Raw genomic sequence first — 10205 nt, forward strand, 5'->3', positions numbered from 1 at the left:
CCCTAGCTGGTTACGCTCAGTGGATAGAGTGTTGGCCTGTGGACTGAAGGGTTCCAGGTTTGATTCCAGTCAAGGGGACATGCCTGGATTGTGAACTTGATCCCCAATGAGGGTCATGCAGGAGGCAGCCAATCAATGATTCTCTCTCATGGTTGATGTTTCTGACTCTCTCTCCCTCTCTTTTCCTCTCTGAAATCAATAAAAATATATTTTAAAAATATATATGTATTTTAATAGTGGCTGTCTCCTGCACACCCCCTACTGGGGATAGAGCCAGAAAGCTAGGCATGTGCCCTGATCTGGAATCCATCTGTGACCTCTTGGTTCATGGGTTGATGTTCAACCACTGAGCCACACCAGCCAGGCCATCACCTCTATTTCTAACGTGTTTTTATCACCCCTGAAGTGAACACTGTACCCACTAAGCCGTTACTTCTCATTTCTCCCTCCCCCAGAAAGCATTTATCTGTTTTCTGTCTCTATGAATTAGCCGATTCTGTACATTTTACGTAAATAGAATCACACAATACATGACCTTATAGTCTAGCTTCTTTCACCTAGCATAGTTTTCAAGATCATCCACATAGTAGCATATATCATATGGTTGAATTCTATTCCATTGCATGTATACACCACCTTTTGTTTATCCATTTACCCATATGGACATTGGATTGTTGCCACCCTTTGACTATTGCGAATAGTTACTATGATATTGGTGTGTAAGTTACTGTTTGAATAACTGTTTCAGTTCTTTGGGCCCATATGTAGGAGTGGAATTGCTGAGCGATATGCTAATTATATGTTCAATATTTCGGAGCCACCAAACTGTTTTCCAAAATGGCTGTGTCCCTCACCCCCAGCAATGTGCAAGTGTTTTATTCTTTACATGCCCAGCAAAACGTCTTACTTCCATTTTGTTTTGGTTTTAGCAAAGCCTTTCTAGTGTGTCAGGTGACATCTCATTAGGCCAAGCATGTCAAACTCACGGCCCACAGGCCACAAGTGGCCCACAACAAATATTTTTGCAGCCCAGCCAATATAGTTGTATATAAGATTACAACGTTTCGCTAAAGACTGATTACTATAATCATGTTGCATTCATTTCCCTTACGCGCCTTGCATGCAGGTGCACCATTTCTCTCCACTAATACCAGCACCAAATATTTTAGCAGCTGATTGCCAAGTCATTAGTCTTGGACTCACTTGTTTGGTGTGTGCAACAGGAAATATTTCACTTTCAGAGAACAAGAAAAACAGGTTTATTTACATTACGCCTATTAATTTGTGCAGTTATTCAGTGTCTGGTAAGTTAATGTTTGAGGAAAATATTAATTTTTATTAAATTGTTCTATTACTTTATGTTAATGATTACTCATTTATTACAGCCCTTTGTATTCAGCATGTCCCTATCAAAATCAAGTGGTAGTGAAAATAAATGAAAAATTGGTGACAAACATCAAAATTTCCAAGAAAAGTGAGAATTGGAATATTTTTTCTCTGGAGTAAAAATAATCTGCTTGATATGTAATAATGCTATTATACATTGAAAATTGAAGCTTTTGTTTTTTGGCTTTTTTTGCAGCCCACATAAACTTAAACCTTGTTTATTTGGCCCGTGTTAGCCTTTGAGTTTGACATGTTTCCATTAGGGTTTTGATTGCATTTTCCTAATAACAAGTGATATTTAATATCTTTTCAAGTGATTGTTGAACATTTGTGTATCTTTTTGGGGTACTGTCTATTCAAATCCTTTTCCTATTTTTTAATTGGGATGTTTGGCTTTTTGTTGTTTTGTTTTAAGTGTTCTTTATATATTTGCTAGTAGACCCTTATGAGACATGTGATTTGCTAATGTGTTTTCCCACCCTATAGATTCTTTTCACTTTCTTCATAGTCTTTTTACTTTAATAAATAGATGCATGAAATTTTGATAAAGCCCATTTTATTTATTCTTTTCATTTGTGGTACATTTTGTGTCATATCTAAGTATTGATTGCCAAATCCCAGGTCATGAAGATTTACTCCTGTGTGTTCTACTAACTTCTATTTTTATTTTGTTTTTAATATTTTTATTGATTTTATTAGAGCGAGAGTAAGGGAAAGAGTTACAGAGGCAGAAACATCGATGAGAGAGAAACATTGTTGATTGGCTACCTCCTGCATACACACACCACAGGAGATAGAGCCTGCAACCCAGGCATGTGCCCTGTCCCGGAATCAAACAGGAGGGGGAGGAGGGTGCCTCTTGGTTCCTGGGTCAATGCTCAATCACTGAACTACAGGGGCTGTGCCTAACTGCTCTATTTTTAGCTCTTTAATGTAGGTCTTTGACCCATTTTGACCCAATTTTTGTGTATTGTGTGAGGTGTGGGTGCATCTTCCTTTTTTCGCTTGTGCAGAGCCAGATGCCCCAGCACCATTTATGGGAGAGACTATTCTTTCCCTCATTGAAGGATTCTGTTGAAAATCGGTTAACCATAAATAAATGGGTTTATTTCTGGAATCTCAGTTTTATTTTGAGGGTATACATGTCTACTCATATGGCATACCATACTGTTCTGGTTACTGTACAAAATAAATTTTGAAATCAGAAAGTGTGAGTTCTCCAACTTTGTTTTTCATTTTGTTTGGGCATTGGGGCCTCTTGCAATACCATATAACTTTTAGGATGAGCTTTTCCATTTTTTCAAAAAAAAAATATGCTTTTGGAATATTGTTAGTATTGCATTGAATCTTTAGGGCACTTTTAGGAATCTTGCCATGTTTAGAATATTAAACCTTCCAATTCATTATCACAGGATACCTTTCCACTTATTTAGGGTTTTTTAATTTCTTTAGCAATATTTTGTAGTTTTCAGTGGACAAGTCTTGAGCCTTCTTGGATAACTTTATTCCTTTTATTTTGTTGAAGATTTTTGCTTCTATGTTCATAAGAGTTAATGGTCTATACTTTTTTTTTCTTTTGATGTCTTTTCCTAGTTTGGTTTTTAGAGTAATTGTGGCCTCATAAAATTATTCAATGTTCCTTTTCATTCTTTCTTTAGGAGTGTACAAGAATTTGTGTTAACTCTTCCTTAAGTGGTTAGTCGAATTCAGGTCTGAACTTTTCATTTAGAAAGTTTTGATTACAGATTCGATCTCCTTACTTGTGACAGGTCTGTTCACACTCTAGTTCTTCAGTTACTTTTATAGTTCATGGGTCTGTGGGAATTTTTTTATTTCATTCAGGTTATATAATTTATCCTTTCTCTGATAATCCTTTGAAAATTCAGATTGATATATATATATATATATATATATATATAATTCTTATGTATACAAAATATGTGTCTTATTATAACATATATATGGCATTATTTGGTATACCTATAATAACATTATAGATAACATTTGGTATATACTGTAACATCCTATCTAATAATAGACAAACATGGTAATTGACCGTACCTTCGCTATGCCTCCCATTGGCTAATCTGCGTGATATGCAAATTAACCGCCAACAAATATGGTGGCTAATTTGCATACTGCAGGCAGACACCACTGTTCTCCCTGCCTGGGGCTGGCAGCAGTGCAATCCTGAGCCGCCAGCCTGCCCCAGAGGGGGATCCGGGCCTGCTGTGTGCAGGGCGGGGCAGGCGGGGCGGGAGGCAGCCAGATCCCCAGTCGTTGCCTGCCATGTGTGGCCCAGGGCATGGGGCAGTGCAATCCCAAGCAGCCACCTGCTGCAGAGGGGGACCCGGGCCTGCCGTGTGTGGGTTGGGGTTTAAGGGGCTGGCGGCAGCGTGATCTGAGTGAACGCATGACCCAGCGTGTGATACAGGCCTGCCGTGTGCAGCCCGGGGCGGGGGGGTGGGGGGTGAGCGGCAGCGCGATCCCCAGCCACCGCCGGACCCAGCACAGGATCCGGGCCTCCCATCTTCGATCAGGGGAGACAAGGCAGACACTGGGGGATTGGGCGTGCAATCTGCCACCGGGGAAGCGGGCCTAAGCCAGCAGATGGTTATCTCCCGAGGGGTCCCAGACTGTGACAGGGCACAGGTTGGGCTGAGGGACCCCGCCCCTGCCAGTGCACAAATTTTTGTGCACTGGGCTTCTAGTAATATATATAAAAAATATCTATACATTAAAATGGAATTATAGCTAAAAGTGCTGGCACAGTTACTAATCTCACTCCCTTATATAACTCCCACAACTCATAGAACTGTCCCTGGAGGTGAAGAAGCAAGGAGACAAGAATGTCACCCTGAGCATTAATCAGGCAAAGATGCTGGTGAACTGGGATGTGGTGCAGGACTCAGGTGGCTCAGGTAATGACTGAGGTGGAGAGAAGGTCAATGAGGATTTACAGTGGAACTAGTCACCCAAGGATGTAACAAACAGAAAATTAAATATTAAAGGGAAGTGAAGGCTGTGGAGGGTCAAAGGAGAGAATCCCAGAAGGAAGGGGGCCTTTGAGACAACCCAAGATGTCAACCTTGTCCTTGTCTTGTAGGCCCTGCTGTGGTGGGCCTTGTCTCCTCTCCAGGGATGGGCAAGTTGCTGGTTGGGGCCCACCTGGTCCTGGAAACTGAGGAACACTCAGTTCTGAATGAGACACACAATGGGCTGCTGCAGGAAGTCTCCCCCATCCTGCTCTCAGATGTCATAACAGCCTTTGTGAGCAACAAGGACACTCAGAACCTCAGCTCCCCAGTCACCTTTGTCTTCAAGCATGTAAGTGCTTGTGAAACGAGGCTGTGGGTGTGGAAGAGGCCTGAGTCCTGGACACAGTCTTGGGGTTCAGGGGCTTTCCCATGGGTGCATCATCTCCCCAGGAAAGCCCATCACAAGCAGGATTGGGTCAGCATTTCTGAGCAAGAGAACCACCAACTGACACCTTGCCCTGTTCCTACAGACAGTGACCATGAGGCCAAGGCAGAAGGTGTTCTGTGTCTTCTGGGAGCCTGACCAGAATGGAAGTGGTCATTGGTCTACCAAAGGCTGCTGGATGGTGGCCACTGGAGACACCAGCACCACCTGCCAATGCAGCCACCTCAGCAGCTTTGCCGTCCTCATGGCCCATGATGATGTGCAGGTGAGAACCTTGAGAAGGGACTTTGTTCAATGCTTATTGCTATGTAATAAACTTTCATGCATGTTGCACCTAAAAAAAATAATTTATTATTCTGAAATTTATGTGAATCAATAAATAAACATGGTGCATCTGGGTTGTCCTGTCAGGGTCTTACACAAGCATCTCATCTGAGGATTGCTGTCCTCCACTTCCTTCATCATATTACATTTCTGTTTTTCTCTCTCCCCGTCCCTCATTTTCTCTCACATATATTTACACTAAAATTAATTTTTTAAGTTTTCCGTATGGATTTAAGATGACTTGAAAAAACAGGAAGGAAAAATTTTAATCTTTAAAACATAGTCAGGAGCTCTAGCCAGTTTGGCTCAGAGGATGGAGCATCAGCATGATGACTGAAAGGTCCCGGGTTTGATTCTGATCAAGGTCACAAGCCCAGATTACAGGCTCAATCCCTGGTAGGGGTTGTGCAGGAGGCAGCTATCAATGATTGTCCCTCATCCTTGATGTTTCTATCTCTCTCTCTGTCCCTCCCCCTTCCTTGAAATCAATACAAATACATTTTTTAAAATAAATAATAAAAAAATGGGCTGGAAATATTAATTTTAAGCTACCACCATCATCAGTACTTTTCCTTCTTTGACCAAGGATCTAAATCTGTAAGGAACAGGTGTTGCTGGGATGAGGTAAGTCCAAGGTGGGGAGTTGATCCCTGGACATCGAGTCTCCGGATACAGACTCTGTAACACAGTACCACTTCATGCGGATGGAGGATGATGCTCAACAGGGAACTGTGTTTCTCTGTGACTGTCACATGATAACCTATAAGCTTAGTCATGAAGGAAAATCATGATTTCCAGGGCTTGGTCCTGAATGAGGACTCTCTTATCCCTCAGTGTTTGCAGAATCTGAATGAATCAGTTCAGAACCCCCTAGAATTCTAACAGTGTCCATAAACATCACAAATTTACCTGGCTCCTCCATTCCTAATTTTGTTGAGCCCTCCCCAAACTGAAAAGGTAGAAGGGTCATTAACCCAGATTCGGGGAGTGTGACTGCTCTCTCCTCTTTCCTGGGTCCCAGGATGATGATCCCGCCCTGGCTGTGATCACCTACGTGGGGCTGAGCCTCTCTCTGCTGTGCCTCCTCCTGGCAGCCCTCACCTTCCTGCTGTGCAAAGCCATCCAGAACACCAGCACCTCACTCCACCTGCAGCTCTCTATTTGCCTCTTCCTGGCCCACCTGCTCTTCCTCACGGCCATCGACAGAACTGAGCCTCAGGTACCAACACTGTCCCAAACGCTGCATGCCCTGACCATGGAAGGAGGAGGACAATTGCATTGGACACCTTAATAAAATGACTTTGGGTTTGGGGAAGGTTAGAGGGGTAAGTAGCCAATGTTACATTGACTGACCCAACTAGAAATCACACCTTCTTTTGACAATTCCTTCATATACAGCAGAGTTTTCCCAAATGCCAAGGTATAGGAGAGGTCCTGGGGCTATGCTCCACCCTGACAATCCCACCTGGTGACTCTCACCCCTCCCCCAGGTGCTGTGCGCCATCATCGCGGGTGCCTTACACTATCTCTACCTGGCCTCCTTCACCTGGATGCTGCTGGAGGGCCTGCACCTCTTCCTCACCGCGCGCAACCTGACGGTGGTCAACTACTCCAGTGTGAGCAGGTTCATGAAGAAGTTCATGCTCCCTGTGGGCTACGGAGTCCCAGCTGTGATTGTGGCCATTTCTGCAGCATCCAGGCCTCACCTTTATGGAACACCTGCTCCGTAAGGGCAAATTCCCGTTTCTTTTTCTTCTTCCCCAGGAGCATGGCTTTGTGGAACCAACAGAGCATTCTGATTATGACAGATCATATGAATAGAGACAATAAGTGATGATGCTTAGGGCATCTTTCTGATGCCTATATAATAAAATGCTAATATGCAAATCAAGCAAACAGTGGGGCTACCAGTAGCTATGATGCACACTGACCACCAGGGGGCAGATGCTCAACGCAGGAGCTGCACCCTGGTGATCAATGAGCTCCCACTGACCTCTCCTGCCTCCATGGCAGCGCTAAGGACCCCTCGGGGGATGTCCGACTGACATCTTAGGGGAGCAGGCCTAAACCAGCAGTCAGTCATCTTCTGAGGGGTCCCAGACTGTGAGTGACCCCCCCTCCCCCAGTGCACAAAGATTGTGCACTGGGCCTCTAGTTTATAATAATTAAGAAGAATGTCTCTAAAACTCTCCTTGAAATATCAAAGGTGTCATGACAAAGGTGCTTAGGACATCATTATAAACAATTTAATTTCCCTTAAATAGTACAGGTTGTTCTTAATTTATGTTTGGAAAAATATAACTGATTTAAATAATCCTGAACTATAGATTGTCACATAGTTGAGATCTACATGATGCTTACTCTGTGCCAGACACTTTTAAACTGTTTATTTCAGAGGGAAAGGGAGAGAGAGAGAGAGAGAGAGAGAGAGAGAGAGAGAGAGAGAGAGAGATCAATGATGAGAGAGAAACTAATCATTGATTGGCTGCTTCCTGAGGCACTCCCCACACTGCGAATTGAGCCCACAAATGGAGAATAGAACTGTGACCTCCTAACTGGGAATCAAACCGTGACCTTCTCGTTATAGGTCGATGCTCAACCACTGAGCCATGCTGGATGGACTGAGCCAGGCATTTTTGTATCTCTTTTTTAAAAATATATGTTTCTATTGATTTTTAGAGACAGAGGAGGGAAAGAGAGAGATAGAAACACCGATGGGCTGCCTCCTGTGTGCCCCATACTGGGGTTGGAGCCCACAACCCAGGCATGTGTCCTGACTGAGAATCAAACCAGCAACCTCTCAGTGCATAGGATGATGTTCAATCCACTGAGCCATACCAGCCAGGCTGTGCCAGGCATTTTTTAAACCATTTTTATCTCAGTTAACGCAATTCATCTTCACACCAATACTGTGATCTAGACACTGTGATTTGACCCATTTTACACATAAGTCAATCAAGGCACAAAAAGTTTAAATAAATGCCCAAAGGGGCACAGCTAGTAAGTAGCAGAACTGGGATTCAAATCAAGGGAGTCATTCTCCAGAGCTTGCACTCTTTTATTGTCAGCTTTTTACACTAGGTTTAATGTGTTCAAGGTTCATGATGTTGTAGCAAGCATCATGACCTGTGGGCTATGGGGTCCCATCTGTGATTGGGCCATTTCTGCAGCTTCCAGGCCTCACCTAGAATTGTTGTTGTTGCTGGTATTGTTGTTTTGTAAATAATATTCCATTATATAGATATATCACATTTTTTATCCATCCAACAGATGATAAACATTTTGATTGTTTCCGTTTTTTTACTACGATGAAAAATGCTGATATAAATATATAAGTACAAATTAAAATATTTTTAATTGTATTTATTGGGATGACATTGGTTAATAACATTATATATGTTTTAAGTGTACAGTTCTATAATACATAATCTGTACATTGCATTGTATGTTTACCATCCAAAGTCAAATCTCCTTCCATCAACCTGTATTTCCCCTTTACTACCTCCTCCAACCCCTCTTTCCCTCTGGTAACCAGCATACTGTTGTCTGTGTCTATTTTTTTGTTTGTTTGCTTGTCTTGTTTGTTCATTTTTGCTTTCAGTTTTGTATTTTACATATGAGTGAAATCATAGGATTCTTGATTTATTTCTGCCTGAATTGTATCGCTTAGCATGATATTCTCAAGATCCATCTATGTTGCACAAAGACAGAACTTCACGTTTCCTTATGGCGGAGTAGTATTCCATTGTATATAATAAGAACATCTTCTTTATCCAACCATTTATTGAAGGACACTTTGGTTGTTCCCATGTCTTGTCCATCATGAATAGTACTGCAATGAACATAGTCATGCGTATATATTTGTGAATAAATGTTTCAGTAATTTAGGATAGATATCCAGAGGCTACCCACTGAATGGGAGAAGGTATTTGCAAACAACACTTCTGATAAGGGGTTAATATCTAAAATATATAAAGAATTCATACAATTCAACAACAACAATGACAATCTAAATAAAAAATGGGCAGAGGACCTGAATAGACATTTCTCCCAAGAAGACATACAAATGAGGGCATTGAGCCCTGGCCAGTTTTGCTCAGTGGATAGAGCGTCAGCCCAAGGACTGAAGTGCCCCAGGTTCAATTCTGGTCAAGGGCTCCTACCTTGGTTGCAGGTTCCCCAACCTTGATTGGAGGTACATGCAGGAGGCTACCATTCGATGTATCCCTCTCGCATCACTGTTTCTCTCTGTCTCTCTGCCACTCCTTCTCCCACTTTCTTTAAAAATCCATGGAAAATATCCTTGAGTGAGGATTGACAACAAAAATAAAAATATATTTTTTTTAAATGAGGGGGTTGGAGAAAGAAAGAGACAGATCAATTTGTTGTTCCATTTATTTATGCATTTGTTGGTTGATTCTTGTATGTGCCCTGACCCAGGATTGAACCTGCTACTTTGGTGCATTGGGACCACACACCAACCAACTGAGCCACCCAGTCAGGGCCTTAGACAAGTTCTTGTTGACACCACCTGAAATCACAGCCTTAGGCAGTGATTTTGACAATCCCCTAGGGGCAGGCTGTTTTGTCTCTCACTGAGATGAGCTTTCAGTGGAATAAAATATACACCAAATTTGGAGAAGACAGGGTTCCTGGAGAACTAAAGGGTCAGAAGAAAATACTGACTGTGCTCTGGGGATAATGATGATGCTTTCAAAGAAGCTCCAAAAAATGTCAGCTCTCCCTGTTGTCTGCAAAGCCATCAGCTTTTGGCGGCCTCACCACTAAGCTGGGGAGAGGAGTGGAAAGAGTTCAGAGCTGAAACACCACAGAGTCCCTCCTCACCAATCTTACCAAGCTTCGGCAGTTTCTCTCACATGGACTATTTCAGTTTGTTCTGTGGCTTCGGGTAGTTGTCAGAGTTTTGAAATGGCTGGTCTTGGCTGTTTTGCTTATGCATTTGTTGTTTTCAGAAGGAGAGCAAGTCTGCACACTTACATTCAGGAAGTCAGTCTCGCAGAAGCTGCACTCTTACCCACAACATGCTGCTCAAACTCACATGCGCCTGCATC

General features: G+C 42.6%; 1 protein-coding gene across 1 annotated transcript in view; it reads left to right on the forward strand.

Annotated features, from left to right (window-relative positions):
• Positions 1 to 4186: 4186 nt before the first annotated feature.
• The window catches only part of LOC132234520 (adhesion G protein-coupled receptor E2-like), a gene marked incomplete at its 5' end in the record, with an annotated part of 21208 nt that continues 15189 nt past the window's right edge, over positions 4187 to 10205 (forward strand). Inside the window, 5 exons of the mRNA XM_059695472.1 lie at positions 4187 to 4307; positions 4493 to 4713; positions 4895 to 5074; positions 6155 to 6352; positions 6624 to 6859. Of these exons, the coding sequence (XP_059551455.1) occupies positions 4187 to 4307; positions 4493 to 4713; positions 4895 to 5074; positions 6155 to 6352; positions 6624 to 6859 (956 nt within the window). The remainder of the gene's footprint in view (positions 4308 to 4492; positions 4714 to 4894; positions 5075 to 6154; positions 6353 to 6623; positions 6860 to 10205) is intronic.

Source organism: Myotis daubentonii, chromosome 5 (assembly GCF_963259705.1).
Source record: "Myotis daubentonii chromosome 5, mMyoDau2.1, whole genome shotgun sequence".
In the NCBI taxonomy this organism is placed as follows: Eukaryota; Metazoa; Chordata; class Mammalia; order Chiroptera; family Vespertilionidae; genus Myotis; species Myotis daubentonii.